The sequence below is a fragment of the Vulpes lagopus genome, chromosome 19, assembly GCF_018345385.1.
Source record: "Vulpes lagopus strain Blue_001 chromosome 19, ASM1834538v1, whole genome shotgun sequence".
NCBI classification, from domain to species: domain Eukaryota; kingdom Metazoa; phylum Chordata; class Mammalia; order Carnivora; family Canidae; genus Vulpes; species Vulpes lagopus.
The window spans coordinates 61,287-78,487 of NC_054842.1; the positions used below are offsets into that span (position 1 = coordinate 61,287).

General features: G+C 60.3%; 1 protein-coding gene across 5 annotated transcripts; it reads right to left on the reverse strand.

The window, feature by feature from the left end:
• Nucleotides 1–1,740: 1,740 nt before the first annotated feature.
• Nucleotides 1,741–16,546, reverse strand: CHRNB4 (cholinergic receptor nicotinic beta 4 subunit). 5 transcript variants are annotated; one of them, XM_041734247.1, is made up of 7 exons: nt 12,474–15,708; nt 11,879–12,027; nt 11,547–11,770; nt 6,509–6,553; nt 6,301–6,410; nt 4,627–5,590; nt 1,741–2,556 (listed from the first exon to the last, which is right to left on the reverse strand). In XM_041734247.1, the coding sequence occupies exons 4-7, from the start codon at nt 6,533–6,535 to the stop codon at nt 2,416–2,418; spliced, it is 1,242 nt and encodes a 413-aa protein (XP_041590181.1). In that variant the 5' UTR covers nt 6,536–6,553; nt 11,547–11,770; nt 11,879–12,027; nt 12,474–15,708; the 3' UTR covers nt 1,741–2,415. The 5 variants fall into 5 exon arrangements, with proteins under 5 accessions (XP_041590181.1, XP_041590177.1, XP_041590180.1 ...); XM_041734246.1 differs by lacking the exon at nt 11,547–11,770 and having other exon boundaries at nt 1,742–2,556; nt 12,474–12,634; nt 13,808–15,706; XM_041734244.1 differs by lacking the exons at nt 11,547–11,770; nt 12,474–15,708 and adding an exon at nt 16,191–16,546 and having other exon boundaries at nt 1,742–2,556.
• Nucleotides 16,547–17,201: the final 655 nt, after the last annotated feature.

The following is a 17,201-nucleotide window of genomic DNA, read 5'->3' on the forward strand; positions in this document are numbered from 1 at the left end:
CGGGGCGGCCCGGCCTCCCTCCCGCGGTGGAGCCCCCCCACCCCGAGCGCCGCCGGGAGGAGGGCCGCGGGGCGCAGGAGAGGCAGGGACACGCCCTCCAAGCGGGGCTCGGTCCGGCGCCCTAAGGACGCGCGGGGTCTCGCCGGCGGGTACTGCGATGCCTCGCGTCGTCCTGCTGCGGGGGCGCGGCTGGGGCCGGGGGACGCGCCCCGTGCGCAGCCGCTGGTACCGCTGGGGACGGAGGAGGGGCTGCGGGCCCCGGGCTGTTTGAAGGGCTCCTCGTTAAGGAGTGAAGAGAAGGAAAGACCTGAGGCCGCCAGGTGCAGCCCGGGAGGCTCCTGGCTTCCGCGCCCCCCACCCGCGGCGGGGGCACCTGCGACCCAGGCCTCTCTGTTATTCCCAGGATGGGTTGCTTTAAACCCAAACCAAAGGACACCTTTTGCAGGACTCAGGAAATGCCAGAATTGGGGCCAATCTCTCGGGCCCCCTGTAGAGCATTCTCATTCTCAAGGTAAAAGCCCCTAAATTTGAAAAATATTGCAACTCAGGTATGCAACCAAGAACTTGTATCCAGAAGATATAAAGCACCCTGAAAAATCAGAAGTAAGAGTAGATAGATATGAGGGTCTTGTTGGGGGTGAGGCAAGTGTTCTGAAACTGGATTATGGTGATAAACTTACTAAAACTCCTTGAATTATATATTTTAAAAAGGTGGATTTTATACTATATATGTCACGCCTTAATAAAGTCGTTTTTAAAATCTCAACAGTAAGAAAACTAAACCCAATTTTAAAAATGAGCAAAAGAGTTAAACACACAGTTTATGAAAGAGGGCATGTATGCACAGGCAAAAAAAGTAAAAATAAATAAATAAATAAACAAAAAAGTCACGTGAAAAGATGTTCAGTAGCATTAGCCACCAGGGAAACGCCTGTTGAAAGCTGGCTGATACTCCACTTCACATCCACTGGGACGGCTCGAATCCGTAGACACCAACTGCAGACAGATGCCGAGGGCCGCTGCCTCTCACGCTTTGCGGGTGGGGATGCAAGATGCTGTGGCCTCCAGGGCCCGGTGCCACGGTGGCTCAGAAGTTAAAGCACATTCCCCACAGAACCCAGCGATCACACTCCTGGGTGTGATCTAGACGAATGAAAAATCTTGTTGACACAAAATCCCACACGTGTGGAGATTTTACAGCATCTCTGTTCATAGTTTCTGAGAACTGGTAAGTACATAACTGTGGATCAGCGTTCACAGGACATCGGGTTGGTGCATGTGACGACACGGGGGCGTCTCAGAGGCCTGCGCTGAGGGACAAAAGCCACCCCCTCTCCAGCGGGGACACACTGTGTGATTCATTGGAATGCTGTACTTGTAAAGACCAAATCCTAGTGCTGGTTGGAGGGACCAGCAAGGACGGAGCCGTCTGGGTGACCGTGCTCTCCTGTGTCCTGATGACACACATCAAGTTAATGTGGAGAGAACACTACGTAAAAGTCAACTTTACTGTGTAATTTAAAATATGCAATTCAGTGCTCCTGTATTGCACAAGTATTTTAACGACCCATCATGTGCCAGGTGCTGGGTGCCACGGGTGTGTTGACCCATCAGACCATCTGTAGGGACACCGGGAACCCCACCTTGCTCCAAAGCAGCACGTGACCAGGGCTGGGGAGTGCGCTGGAGAGGGTCATTCTCACAGGAGGGGCACAGGAACGGCTACTCAGAGGACAGGACCTGAGCCTGAAGAAGGAACAGGAGTCGTTCATTCATTCATTCATTCAACAAACCTTTATTAAACACCTGCTGGGTGCTGAGCTCGGGCCTATGCCCTGGGGACGGTGCCGCCAGCACGAAGGACAGTTCCTGCTGTCTCAGAGCTCACACTCTAGTGGGTGCAACATGGAACGACACAGCAGCACTGAGAACTTGAGGTGCCCAGGAGGGCCGAGGAAGGCCTCTCGGGGAGGGGACGTGGGAGCAGACAATGGACCGCAGCCAGGGCACAGCCCCTGGGCAGACGGTGGGGGCAGCAGGTACAGCAAATGCACAGGCTTTGAGCTGGAAGAATCCAGAAGTGTGTAGGGGTCTGAGAGGAGTCCCATGGGCTGGTGGGCGGGGGAGTGGAGAGCGATGGGGTGACAGCTGGGCCGGGCTACGGGCAGGATTCCTGGCACCAGAAGCGGGGCATCTGGTGCGGCTGTGATGCCCCGCTTACTCCCCGGTGCAGGGAGGGGTTCTGCTGGGTTCCCTGGGGCTTTCAGAGACGACAGCTGGGGCTTCCATCCTGTCCCCTGACTGGTGGTTTACGCGCGGTGATGTACTTAGGGCCTCCTCAGCCATCGCTCAGAAGGAAGCAGCAAACTGCCCAGTTGGCTGCTCGTGCCACCTCCCCGTCGCCCCCCTGGGGGCCTAGGGCCCGTCCGAGGGGGTGTGGGTCTGGAAGAGGGGCGGCAGGAAGAGCCCCACAGTGCCCAGCACACACACGACCACAAACACCCAGAGGAACAGGCGGTCCACCACCATGGCCACGTACTTCCAGTCCTCCACGACCTGCCGGCAGACAGAGGGCCCATTATGGGTGCTGTGACCTCCCTGCTCCCCTTCCTTCCTGGAGGGGGGCCCTCACTGTTGGGGCTGGGACCACCGGCCCTCACCCGGCCAGCGCCCCCAGCCCTGCAGTCCTGCAGGCCCCGGGGTGCTGGGCCGTCCAGGAAGGGTTATTTTTATTTTTATTTTTGAATTTTTTTTATTTATTTATGATAGTCACACACACACAGAGAGAGAGAGAGAGAGGCAGAGATACAGGCAGAGGGAGAAGCAGGCTCCATGCACCGGGAGCCTGATGTGGGATTCGATCCCGGGTCTCCAGGATCGCGCCCTGGGCCAAAGGCAGGCGCCAAACCGCTGCGCCACCCAGGGATCCCCCCAGGAAGGGTTATTAAGGCCGTGCTGTGACCTAGAGCCACCCGGTGGCCTGGGAATGCGAGGCCCCTTCCCTTATTTATTTTTTTTTAAGATTGATTTATTTATGATAGAGAGAGAGAGAGAGAGAGACCCAGGCAGAGGGAGAAGCAGGCTCCATGCAGGAGCCCGACAGGGGACTCGATCCCAGAACCCCAGGGTCACGCCCCGGGCCAAGGGCAGGCGCCAAACCGCTGAGCCCCCCGGGGATCCCCGGCCCCTTCCCTTATTTTCAGGCCCAGCCCCCTCCCTGGGCCGGCTCTACCCAAAGGAGGATCTGGGGCGCACCCCGCGCCTGGGGGCAGGACGCCTGGAAGCCGCTGCTGAACCCGCTGCCCCGGGGCCTGGTCCCCAACCTGCTCCGCTCCTCCGGCCGCGGGGCAGCCTCCCCGTGCCGCGTCCTCACCGCCCCGACCCCATCCCCGGGCCGCTGTGGGCTGTGCGCTGGGGACGGGCTGAGCCGGGGTCCCGCGCCCACGGCCCCGCGGGAGTGGCCCGAACAGGACTCGCAGGGCGCGGCGGCGGCGGCTGCGCCCCCGTGGGTCCGGGCTCCCCGGAACCGCCCCGCCAGGCCCGCCCCGCCCCCGCCGCGCCCCTCCCCGGCCCCTCCCCCGTCCCTCCCCGCTCGCCCCGCCCTGCGCCCCCGCCCCGCCCCTTCTCCCTCCCTCCCCTCCCCCCTCCCTTCCCCAGACCCCTCCCCCGCCGCCACGCCCCGCGCGCCCTCCCCCCGCTCCCCTCCCCCATGCCCCTCCCCGCCCCTCCCCGTCCCTCCCCTTCCCCCGCCCCCTTGCGGCCTCTCCCTGCCCCTGGGGTTTCGCTCCCACAGCCCTGATTTCCGACCACTGTTTGGGGCTGTGCGTGGGGCAACCCGTATGCGGCTGCTGGCAGCGGGCGTGGAAGCGGGTCCCGGACCCTCCGGGGGCGCCAGAGGGAGGCCAGCATCCCCTGCCCGGACCGCAGACCGTCCTCTGTCCTGGGGAGGTAAACTCGACCTGTCTTCAAGACTCTGGGGCAGCCCGGGGGGCCCAGGGCGTGACCCCAGGGTCCGGGGATCGAGCCCTGCCTCGGGCTCCCTGCATGGAGCCTGCTTCTCTCTCTGCCCGTGTCTCTGTCTCTCTGTGTCTCTCATGAATAAATAAACAGAAAATCTTCCAAAAAAAATGTAATCGTCTTCCGTTCGGCATTATGACCCTGGACGCAGCGACGTTGGGCCCGGTCGCTCTGACCCCCGTCACCGGGGCCACCTGTGTGGCTGCCCCACGGGCAGGTGAGGGCAGGAGCAGATGCCCACCCTGGTCCCCCAGGCTGGGGCACCTTCCAGCCCCACGGCCCCGCTCTGCCCTCCTCTGCCCCCTGCTCCTCATGGGGTCTCCTGAGGACCCAGCCCCCAGAGCCCAGTACTCGGGGGCTGCCTGCCCTTCCCAGTCTCCCCCTGCCTCCTCCCTGGGCTTCCCGAGGTCACCCACATTGAACCACTTTGGCCCAGGCCCTCACCTCAGGGGCTGCTTTTGGGGGACCCCAAAACAAACATGGGATCCTCGCTCCTTCTTTCCCCTTCCCCAACGCAGGAAGCCACACACTCAGTCCAGCAGTGGGTCCCCTGCTGCAGCTGGGGGCCCCGGGCAGGGGCTGTGGGCAGTGGGGCTGGGTCGGACTTACGCTCTGGTCTCGGTCGTCACTCTGCATGTGCCGGGCGATGAAGCTGACGCCCTCTAAGGCCTCCTGCACGTCCCGCCGGAACCTCCTGGAAGCCCTCAGCCGGAGGTCGCGGGCCGTGGACCCCACGCCGGAGCCCGAGCCCGCTGGGGACTTGGGAGCCGCAGGCGTGGGGTTCACAGGGTACACGGGGCTCCCGTAGGGCTGGGGGGCGGCGGCCTCGGTCCCGCTGGGCTGCAGCCGGCCGGGCCGGGGGGCCCTCGAGGGGCTGCTATCCGGGCGCTTCATGAAGAGGAAGGTGGGCAGCTTGTGCAGGAAGCAGCGCCGGACCCAGGGCGCCATGGTGTGGGTGCTGGGCGAGCGGTGGTGCACGTTGAGCACACAGACGCTCGTGACGATGGAGAAGGTGACCAGCACCATGGTGAACATGAGGTACTTGCCGATGAGCGGCACGTCCAGGGACGTGGGCGGCACGATCTTGGAGATGAGCAGCAGGAAGACGGTGAGCGCCAGCAGCACGGAGATGCACAGCGTCATCTTCTCGCCGCAGTCGGATGGCAGGTAGAAGACCAGGATGGCCAGCGAGGTGATGAGCAGGCAGGGGATGATGAGGTTGATGGTGTAGAAGAGCGGCTTGCGCCGCAGGATGAAGTCGTACGTCACGTCCACGTAGCTGGGGTCCTGCGGGTTCACCGTCCTGCGCCCAGGCAGCGCCACGATGTCCCACTCGCCGCTGGGAGTGAAGTCGTCCATGCTGGCCGTGGGTGACTTGAGCACCATGTCGATCTCCGTGTGGTCGTAGGTCCAGGAACGGAACTTGAGGGTGCAGTTCTGCTGGTCGAAGGGGAAGTGCTTGACCTCGATCTTGCAGGCGCTCTTGTAGATGGCGGGCGGCAGCCACAGGATGCTGCCGTTGGAGCGCACCACCACGTTGGTGTAGAGAGACACCTCGTAGGTCCCGTCGGCGCTGGGGGCACGAGAGGAGTGCGGTGAGCACGCCGGCCAGCCCATAGGCCTGCCCCGTGGTCGCCGTACCGGCCCTGCTGCCCTCAAGGGACAGCAGGAGTCACGGCCCTGGGGTTTAGTAGCATCCCCGTCTGATGGGTGGGGATACTGAGAAGGTAGGTGATGTCTTCAGGGTCAGAAAATGAGGAAGAAGCACACCTAGAACCCAAAACCAGGCCTGGTGTGCACAGACCTCACGCTTGTTTCGCGTGCTGCTGGTGACACTGAGCCCACAAGGCTCTCTGGGCCCCTTGGCCGACCCGAGATACTGTGCTGCCAACGCCCAGCATCGACACGGTGAGGGCCAGCCAGCCAGGAGGCGGGACGGAACGAGCCCTGTACGTAGCCCACATGCTGGCCCTGGTCCCAGCTGTGCCTGAGGAGCCAGGGCGACTCCTGCCCCCCAGCCTCCACTTTCCCACCCGTGTGGCGGTTGCTGGCGCTGCCCTCTTCTAATTCCTCCTGCATCCTCACAGCCCAGCCTGGCTCGGTGAGTGAGGCGCAGGTGAGGCCCAGGGCTGGTGTGGGGACCGAGGACCCCCCGAGGCTGGGCCTACTGCCCCGGCCCCCCCGACCTGCTGCCCCAGTGCCCCCTCACCTCTTCCACCTGCTGCCCTCCACCTCCTCCTGCTGCCCCGGCCCCCCACCTCCTCAGCCAGCCCCGCCCCTCACTTGTTGTAAAGCACGATGTCAGGCAGCCAGATGCGCTTAGCGGGGATCCTCAGGATGTTGACGCCCTCGTAGCGGGAGATGTTCCAGGCCAGACGGTAGTCGGTCCACTCCTGCACACGCGGGCAAGGCCCTGTCATTCTGAGGTCGCCGCCACCAAGGGGCGGCCCTGGAGGACATGCCCCCCGCTGCGGATCCTGTGTGCACTTACCTGTTTCAGCCAGACGTTGGTGGTCATGATCTGTTCGCGCTCATTCTGGGGAGGGAAACGGGGAGGTGAGCGGGGAGGAAGGCGAGGGCGCCGAGCTCCGCCAGGTGGCCAGCTACTGCCCATTGACGCTGGGACGGCTCCGTCGGATCCCACCCCCAGCGTGTGGGCCACAGCTCGTGAACCTGCCGGACCAATGCTTCGCTGGCTCGGGCCCCGCGATGACTCCACGAGCCGGACGCCGGGGCCTCTGACCCCAAGTCCTGAAGACGCTGCCCGCCGTGCCGCAGCTTTGTTTGTTTCAGCCCAGCTGCCTGGGTGGCCAGCAGCATCTGTCCCGGTCCCCAGCACCCCCAAACCCAGGCCATCTGCCTCCTCCCCCGCCCCACCCAGTCTTCCTCCTTGCTCCCCATCTTCCTCTTCCCACCCTGTCTTCCTCCTTGCCCCTTGATCTTCCTCCTTGCCCCGCGGTCTTCCTCCTCACCCAGGCTGTCTCAGCAGCCAGGGTGAACTTCCCCAAAGGCTGTTCTCATCTTCTCAGACTATGCAGCTCTGCTGAAACCCCCTCCTTCCCCGTCTACCCAAAGTAAAAGCCAAAGTCCTGCTCAGCATGGACATGGCCCTACACCGGCTGCCCCCTCCGCCCTCCCCATGGGCTCCAGACAGCACACACCCAGCACCCTCCCACGTGCGCTCCTTTCTTTGCTCCTCCCTTTGCACATGCTATTCCCTCCTGGAAATCCAGGCAGCTGACATCCTCACATTGTCTTGTACTAATTATTTAGGCCATTTACATTTAATTTAGTTACTGATTTTATTTGAGTTTAAATCTATAGTCTGTTATCTACACCATCCCTTTCCTCTCCTTTCTTGCTATGTTTTAGTTATTTTGTCATTCCATTTTCTGTGCATAGCAACAAGACTCTTCTTTAGTTGCTACCCTGGTGACTATAATACACAGGTATCTGATGTGTTAGAATCTAATATAAATGAGTAGCTGTATTGCTTCCAGAACAGGGCAAGGATGTCAAACATTTTAGCACCCTCTGTCGCCTCCTGAAGCAGGCTAGTGCTGTCATTATTTAATTCTACATGTGATTAAAACCTCATGAGTTACTATTGTTTTATGCAGTCGATTTAACTTAAATTCACCCATACATTGACCCTTTCTGCTGTGCTTCACTCTTTCCTACGTTTCAATGTTTCCATCTGGGATTGTTTTCCTTATGATTAAAGAACGTCCTTTAGTATTTGCTCGTCTTATGTTAAATTCTTTTTGGCCTAAAAACATCTTTATTTGACCTTTATTTTTAAAGTATATTTTCACTGGTTGTCTACCTTCTAGGCTTGCAGTTTTGTTCTTGTGGGACTTTATTTTTTTAATATTTTATTTATTTATTCATGAGAGACACACACAGAGAGAGAGAGGCAGAGACACAGGCAGAGGGAGAAGCAGGCTCCACGCAGGGGGCCTGATGGGGGACTCAATCCCGGGACGCCAAGATCACGCCCTGAGCCAGAGGCAGGCCCCAAACCGCTGAGCCACCCAGGTCCCCTCTTGTGGGACTTTAAAGTGTCATTCAGCTCCTTGGCTTCCATGTTCAGCTGTCAGTATTATGGTTGCCCCTACCTCGCCCCCAGCCTCCCACCATCACCACGGTTAAGATTGTCTCTTTGCCTTTGGTTGTAAGGAGTTGCCAAGGTGAGCCTGAGTATGATTTTGTGTTTATCCCTCAGAGGGTTCATAGAGACTCTTGAATCTGTATTTTCATGTCTTTGGTCAGGTTTGGAAAGTTCTGCCAGTATCACTCACACACTGCTTCTGTTTGATTGTTTCTCCTTCCCTGGAACTCCCAGGACCCCGGATAGAGCTGACCTTTTCGTCATGTACTGTATTATAGTCTTTTCTGCATCCTTTACCTGGTCATTTGTCTAGATATTTTCTATTGACCTCTCTTCCAGTGCATTAACCTTCTCTTCTGCTATGACCCATCTGCTATTAACCCCATTCAGTGAATTTTAAATTCTCCATCATTATAAATTCCTTGAATGTACAGATGGCTGTTATTTTCCTTTTAGGAAAATTTATTCAGAAAAATTTATTATTAATTGTCTTCATTATTTATTTTTAATAGTGGTAAAATGCATGTAACATAAAAATTGCCCTATTATTGGGAATTGCTTTAAAATCTTTGTCAGGGGATCCCTGGGTGGCCCAGCGGTTTGGTGCCTGCCTTTGGCCCAGGGCGCGATCCTGGAGACCCAGGATCAAATCCCACGTCGGGCTCCCGGTGCATGGAGCCTGCTTCTCCCTCTGCCTGTGTCTCTGCCTCTCTCTCTCTCTCTCTCTCTCTCTCTCTCTCTGTGGCTATCATAAATAAATAAAAATTAAAAAAAAATAAAATAAAATCTTTGTCAGATCACTCCAATATCTGAATCATCTGTGCATCTGTTTCCATTGTCTTCTTTTTTCTCTCGGTCTTTTCTCATTTCATCTTGCCTTATTGTGTGCCTAGTAAGCTTCATATGCCTCCAGGGAGTACTGACTTTGGCTTAATGGCAGGCAGTTAGAGGAGAGGCAGATCCCCGTCATCTAGTCTGTATCTGAGCTGGTTCAAAGCATGTTTAGTTGTTTTGAGGGCTGGTCTATTTTTTATCCATTTTTAATTTTATAGGTGGTCTTTTCAGGGTCTCTGCATCTCATGGGGCTGAAATGCTGGTATGTGCCCCCAGCCTTGGAGGAGCACCAGATATTCAGCTGGGCTTCCAGCCTCGTGGCCACCACGCTGTACTCAGCTTCTTAGCCCCTTGGGCTTTTACTGTGTACCTGTCATCACATGTGGGGAAAAGCACCACAGACCAAAGGGTCACCTCCCGGAACCTGGTCCCTCAAGACCTGGCTGCATTCTCCAAGACTGTCAAACAGATTTGTGCAGGGAGAGGCATTTTTATACAACTTTTCTAGTTGTTCTTATGGAAAAGTTAGTCTGCAGCAACCTACTCTGCCTTTACCAAACGCTGAATGCCTTTATCTTTCTTTAAAAACATTTCTTTAAGTTGCAGTAAAGTTTACATACGGTAAAATGCATAGGTCTTAAGTGAGCAATTGGGTCAGTTTGAGCAAACATTACATGGCCACCTGCGTTCCAGATACATCACTTGTGACGTTCTCACCTACAGTGGCTGCTGAACCCACTGAGGACACCAGCTCAAGACCTGGCCACCCCAGGGAGCACCATGAGGGCCTGCTGCCACGCCCAGCACACACTCCTTGTGAAGACCCCCCCCCCCCCCCCCCCCCCCCCCCCCCCCCCGTGGGACAAGGCCTAACCCTGAGGCAGCTCATCCAGGCGCCTCCCATGAATTCAAGTAACAAAAACATTCTGTTTTTCCGAGATAAGAATTCAAGCAACAAAAACATTCTGTTTTTCCGAAAACTATCCCCCCCTCGCCCTGACTGGGAAAGTCCCTGAACATGGTCGTGCTGACCTTCAAAGAAATCAATCATGTCATAACCCGAATGCTATGCTACTCCCGCGGTTTTTTGCCTTTAAAAGATGCCTGTAATTGCTAATCGGGGCTCTGCCACCTCGGAGAGCCCGTTTGCGCAAACGTCCAATAAACCCTCTTGCTTGTTGCATCTGCCTGTCTGGGGTCTGAGTCTCTGGGGCATCCACCGGGACGCGTTGGCACCCGTGAGCCAGGGTCCAACACTTGCTTTCTCCGTAGAAGCTTCCATCTTTAAACTAGTCTTGCAAAAAAAAAAAAATTAAAAAAATTAAAAAAAAATAAAAAATAATAAAATAAAATAAAATAAAATAAAATAAAATAAAATAAAATAAAATAAAATAAAATAAAATAAAATAAACTAGTCTTGCCCATAACCCTCCCTCCTTGAAAACCAGACCCTGGAATACAGAAGAAGCAGCTCCTAGAACTGAAGAACAGAACACCTAGTCTCCACACTGCTTTCAGGGTGATCACAGCTCACAGTGCAGGGCTGGAGGTTGGGTGCCCTCCTCCTTCTGGTAACTTCTGTTGCCTCACAGGGCCCACAGAGGAGGCCTGGCAGGGGCGGCCTCTGCCTGCAAGTGTGCCTGGGGCCACCTGCCTATTTCCCCTCACCCGGGCCAGCAGCTGCAGAGAGGCAGCTGGCTCACCCCATTAAGCACAAAGCCTCTGGCTGGACCGTAACATCCGCTGTCAGCCTGGGCCTGGCTTGGCCTGAATTCCCTATTCTTTCCAGTGGGGCTCAGAGGGTGTTCCTCCCTCCCCCATCCTCTGGCTGTGCTTCCTCCCAGGGGCCTTCCCCCCAGCCCTCTGCAGGGTGGTGGTTTGGGGGGGCGGGAGAGAAGCCAGCCACCTGCCCTAGGAGGCTCAGCCCCACTGTTTGCCTCCCTCCCCGTGACTCACACGGTGCCTGCAATATGCCCCTCAGAGCCACTCCTGAGGCAGGTTCCAGCCCTGTCGATGGGACGGGAAGGGCCATGGCTCCTCTGGATGTGTTGGCTCAGAGACAAGGAGGGGAGAAGGGGAGCTCCCGGGATCTCCGCACCCCTGTCCCCACCCCACGGCCCTGCTTGTGAACTCTGCAACCTGGGCCCCCTTTCCACACCCACGCTCACTGGTCCCGTCCCCACACAGCGCAGGGAGGAGGCCTGTGGGCTGCCCCCCCAGGGGTCATTCCCTTCACAACTTCTCTGTTAACAAAGCCACGACCCCCACGGACTTCTCAGCCCATCTCCAGCCTCCTTGCTGTGTCTCCCTACGTCACAGCTGCTGTGGCTAAGGCGGGGCCAGGACCCCAGGGCTCCCTACAAGGCAGCCCTCTGGGACGCTTGTCCTCCTAGTCGACATGGGACCCCGGGAAGGATTTGCCAGCTCCTGCCACAGACATTGCCGTGTGAGGATGTCACGTTTGGAGCTGTGGCCACCATCCTATGACTGTGGGGGGAACCAGAATCACATGCAGCCCCATAGCACCCCAACACCACCAACCATCACGGACCCTGCTGGCCTGCTCTCGTGGCCTTGTTCTTACTGTTTTAGCCACTGGTGCTCAGATGTTCTCAGACTTGAAGTCAAAGCATTTTAATTGATACTGAGATCCCAGATTAGCAGGTGGCTCCAAACTGGGACCAGTGTGCCGGGGGTGGGCAGGCATGCGGTGCAGGGGGAGGGCCCGAGCGGAGCCTGTGCTCCCGGGAGGAAAGAGGTACCGCACAGGGGCCTCGGGCCTCACGGCTTCGGCAGACTCCTTAGTTCCTGCACAAGGAAGAGAGGCGGCCTAGGATCTGGCCTCCCCTGAAGCGTGGGCAAAGCCGCGGGCCCCAGCCGTGCACCACGACGCCGTGGGGGCCGGCCTGCACCTACCACGCTGATGAGCTGCGCCAGCGAGAGCTGCAGCTGGATGGAGATGAGCTGGGCTGAGCTGGTGGCCGGCCGGATCAGGTTGTTGTAGCGGGTTCTGTTTAGAAGGTCGTCAACCAGCTTCTCCTCTGCGTTGGCCACGCGGCAGTCCCCTGGGAAAACAGGCGCACTCAGGTGGCAGGGCCCCATCGCGCCAGCGCGGGCCGGGAAGAGGCTGCAGGCCGCCGTGTGGGCCCCCCGCGGGCGCCGAGGCAGAGCTTGGCTCTCTTCCCTGGTGCCGCCTCCTCTTCCCCCCTGCCCTCTGCAGGAGGGCAGCCCACACCCCGACGGTTGGTCCAGGATGGGAGCCGCAGGTGTGCTCCGTATCCCAAGTCCATCCATCTGGACTCCCTCTCCCGCTCTTCCTGTAGCCTCCCTGCCACGTCCCGGCCCGACTCTGCCGCTGCCACCACGTGCCACCCCAGGGGGACAGGGGTCGTGGAGCAGTCCCCTGGCCAGGGCCTTCCCGGCCTGCAGCCCCGATGCGCCAGCTCCGCATCCAAAGCCCCTTGCCTCTGGCACCAGCCGGCCCTCACTGTCCCCCCAACCCCTGCCCTACCTAGCCTTGCCCCGCCACGGTTCGCTCTTACTTCCGAGTGAGGCCACTCTTTCCTCGGCCAGCACTGCCCCCAGGCCACCGACCGTCACGTGTCCGTCCTGTGCCAGGCACCATGGTATGTGCCAGAGACGAGAGCAGGCAAAGCACCAGAATGATCCTTCCTGGGGGTTTGCAGTGCGTGTCACCAAGCAGGGTGCATGCTGGTGCTTCCACATGAGAACGGGACTGACCACGGCAAAGGTTTCGGAGTTAAGACTTCCAGAGTGAAGGTGCCTTTGAGACCTGGGTGCCAGGGTCCCGCCGGCCATTGGCTCTGGTCTGGGCGGACAGGAGAGGTGTGGCTCCTGCCCGAAGCCTGGCCTGCGCCCTCGGTGCCCACGGCCCTGGATCTCTTGCCCAGTGGTACGTGGCTCTTTGCCCCATGTGTCCTTCACTCGTCTGGGACTGAAGGTGAGCTCGGGCCTTGGTCCTGTTTACCCTGGTGCCAGCTAAGGGCAGAGCTGGGGGCGGTGCCTCAGAGGGAGACTCTGAGGAAGGTCAAGGGCACTCGAGCCCAGAGCCCAGCAGCAGGGAAGAGGAGATGCGCAGAGGAAGTAGCCAGGGGCAGGAGAGCAGCTGCGGCCAGAGTGGGGACCAGGAGGGGGCGGGGTGCCCAGGGGACTGGGTCTCATCCTGTGGGAAGCTCACCACCAGCTGCCTTCCCTGAAGCACCAGGGCTCTGCTTTTTGCCCAACCCTTTCCCTGGGTGGGGCCAGAGGGCCGGGCCGAGATTGCCGGCTCAGCAAGGCTGAGGTGGGCTCCTGGGTGGGTGCAGGGCTGGACGTGCGGCTGTGGAGCCGCCACTCAGCCTCCGCCTGCACTTTCCAACTCGCTGCCTATCTGGAGCAGATGCAATATTTAGTGCCTTGTGAAAGATGCTCCCGGGTGCACCTGCTGCCCACTGTCCCTCCCCCAGGCTGCCTGGGGCTGTCCAGAGGGGTCCTCTGGATGCTTGGCCTAGATTCTGAGCTCTGCCTCTGCTCCACTGGACCCTCCCAGAGGCCAGCTGTTTGAATACCCCAAGCCTGTCTGCAGCCCCAGGCTAAAGCTGGTCCCTCCCACAGCCTGTTCTGTGTGTGTATGTGGGCTGACCTGTCATTTCAGAAAGCATGTCCCTATCACTTGCCAGGCCCCTCTGGCCTTTCTGAGGTGTGTCTGGGTCAGAATCTGTAGCTCCTGGTCCTGTAGGACAGGGAGAGGCTGGGACCCACGTCTCTGTAGCCCCAGGAGGCTGGTCCACCGGGTTCCTGACAGGCCAGGGCTGCTCTGCAGGCTGGGATACTCCGCGTGCTCACCTTTGGGGCTTCCCTGCTTCTTGGGCACTCGGCTGGCCTGAGGGTCCATTCCCCATCCTGGGGACGGGCTGTGGGCTCCAGAGTTGGCGGTTCTGAAAACCTCAGACTTTCTTGCCTGTTCCCCGTTTCTCATCTGGGGAAACTAAGACAAAGACCTGAGGAACCCCAGCCGGTGAGAGCCAGAGTGGTCTCGGAGCCACCCGCAGGGAGGGCCCCCCCAGACCCCGGTGCCTCTGTCCTTGTCCTGCCCTCAAAGGGAGACCGTGTTGGTGACCCAGCCCAGCGTGTGTTCCTGCCTTCGCAGGTTTGCACTTGTACGTGTGCCTGTGTAGGCGGGGGTGGGAGGGTGGACGACCAGCAGGCTGACCCACGGGGGCTGGGACGCACTCCCATCTCCACCAAAAAGGCAGCCGGAGCCCAGAACAACACTTATGTGTTGCTTTCTGCCTGCTGGGTTCAAAAGACAAGAGACGGGCCTCTCACCCCTGCATGACAAGTGTGGCGCAGAATGAGTGGAAGCCTCCTGGGTGCCTCTGGGGGGTCACACCTCAGCACATGGGTCCACACGGCAACAGAGAGGCCACCACTAGGGGTCAGTCATGACTCAGTGGCTCTGGGGAGTTGTGTCTGTCCTTCCTAGGCCTTTTCTGGACAAACAGCCCCGCCCCCTGCCCCTGCAGAAAGGGATTAACAATCTGGGAGGAAGCCATAGCCTGAATCCTCAACTGTGTTAACTGTGTGTCAAAAAAGCATAATCTTAAAACCTAATATTAGAAAAATGAAAAAACACCTATTGCTTTGGAACACAAACTACAGAAGCTAAAGATCAACAGAATCTCCTGGCAAGGCGGCATCCAAGAAGCAGAGTGATTTTCAGCTTGGGTGTGTCCTTAACTGAGAAAAGGATCGGGAGATTTGTATTTATTAAAAGGCAGCTCTGGATTTAAAAAAAAAAAAGGTTGGAGTTTTTACTTTTTACAAAAAGCTCACGATATAGTATGAGTAGCATCTCCAGTCACGTGTAAGAATCACCTGGATGCAGGTTCCCAGGCTCTATTTCCAGAGCTCTCGATCCCGTGAGGACAGGGTGGGGCCCAGGAACCTGTGCTGGGCAATCCTGGCCCGAGCTTAAGAAACACTGCACCAGAGTCACATCTGAGTCCCAAGGATGTAGGCAGGGCATGTCCCTTCTACAGAACAGATGGGGATTCTGAGGCCTGGAGAGGCGACGGGAGTGGCACGGGGTCGCCCAGCAAGTGGTGACAGGCCCGGACACACTCATTGGGTGCGGACGCCACATTGGGGACAGCTTCACTGCCCGGGAGGAACTTGTATGTCCTCTCACTCCGGCCTCCTGCACCCCCAGTGGGGTGTCCCATCCAGGGAAGCTGCGTCCTGGTCTTCCTGGCCAGCCAGGGCTCAGAGGGCAAGCTCGGGGCAGACCGCAGGGGCTGAAAGAGTCCTTGGACTCGGGGGGATCCTGAAACCCAGAGAAGGCAACCTCGCCACGCCGGGACTCAGCCTGGGAAGGGCCATGGGGCCTCCCGTCCAGGTGTCAGAGGCCCGGCTCCACGGCGCCGACCGGCCCCTCGCCCGTCTGTCCAAGCGCAGCCCCAAGAGTGGGTGGCCGGAGGCAGCGGTGTCCGGAGAGTGTGTTTCTTGGGAGACCCGCCCCCAACTGCAACATTCTGGGTCGGCGATCTGGGCAAGCCCCTCCCGTCCCGGCTGGGTTTCCGGATTCCCCGGCAACCTGGGGGCCCCTCTCCAAGGCGGGGCAGCGGGGTGAGCTCCCTGGCGTCTACACCGGGCCGCCGCGGAGCCTGTGGGCGCCTGGAGTCCGCGTCCCGCACCCCGATGCATCGCAGCCCGGGCTGAGCTCACAGGTCCTCGCGGGGAGGCGGTGGGGCAGGTGCGCGGGGCGGCGGTCTGGGCAGGTGCGCGGGGAGGCGGTGGGGCAGGTGCGCCGGGAGGCGGTCTGGGCAGGTGCGCCGGGAGGCGGTGGCGCAGGTGCGCCGGGAGGCGGTGGGGCAGGTGCGCCGGGAGGCGGTGGGGCAGGTGCGCCGGGAGGCGGTGGGGCAGGTGCGCGGGGAGGCGGTGGGGCAGGTGCGCGGGGAGGCGGTGGGGCAGGTGCGCCGGGAGGCGGTGGGGCAGGTGCGCCGGGAGGCGGTGGAGCAGGTGCGCGGGGAGCACGGCCAGCCCCCACCCCACACCTCGGACCCCCCAGGTCCCGGCCGGGCTCGCCTCGCCCACGACCCCGACCGGCCGGGACAGCCTCGGGCCCCTCCCCCGGCGGGCACCCGCCCCGCCCTCCCGCCTCCCACCTGTGGCCGCTGCTGCTGCGCTGGGGACCGGGCGCGCCCCTCCGCTCCCGAAGAGAACTCACCGCGCCGGCAAAAAGCCACCAGGGACAGAAGGACCAGGGGCTGCGCGCTCCTCATGACGGGCGGGGCGGAGGGGCAGCTGCGGCGAGGCCGGCCGCCGGGTCACCCCGCGGGCCGCGACCGGCGAGAGGCAGCGCAGGTGCCCGCCCCGGAGTCCGGACCCGGCGCTAGGACCCGGCGGGCGGCGGCGGGCCCGGGAGGGCGGTGGCGGGGAGCTCCGCCCACTCGGCAGGGGCGCGGCGGGGCGAGGCCGGCGGGGCGGCTCCCGCACCCGTGGCCGCAGGCGGTGGCTCCCACCTGCTTCCCCCTGCTGCTCCCGCTGCCCTCGCCCCCCGGCTCCCCCCGCCCGCCCCCCGCTCCCCCCTGCCCCGCTCCGGGCCCGCCCCGCTGCCTCGCTGCCTCGTGGGAGCCCCGGGGACGCAGGCAGGGACCCTGCCCTGTTGGGCACGTGTTTGTGCCCCACGGAGGGTCCTGCCCGGGGGTCCGCCCAGGAAATGGGGGTCGCCGGTGCAGGAGCGAGGGGCTTGGCTGCGGACAAGGGGCGAGGGGGCGCCTAGGGAAAGTGTGGGCCTTGGGGAGGGCGAAGTAGCTCAGGGTCCGCGACCGGCCTGGGGAACGAATGGGACACCCTCCTCTCCCCTTCCCGCCTTGGCCTCCCGACCTGGGCTGACCTGAGGCAGCTCAGGTGACTTAGGGAGCTCGCAGCCCCTCCTCCAGCCAGGTGGTCCTCACCCGGTGTTGGGATCAGTGCCTTTTCCCTGAGGGATGGGGACTTGCCCTGTGAGGCAGCAGCACCAGCGCAGCCCTACTGCGGACTTGGCCAGAGCTGGTGCCTCAGTCCAGGATCAAAGGGCCTCCTCCCACATGTCCTCCCCGGGGTGGCCCTCCCCCTGGCTGGTCCTCCCCCAGCTGCACCTCCCCCTGCTGGTCCTCCCCTGGCTGGGTCCCCACGGCAAAGGGAACTGCTTTGCCACCTTCTTTCCAGGATTCTCTCCCCCACTGTCTTTTTGCTA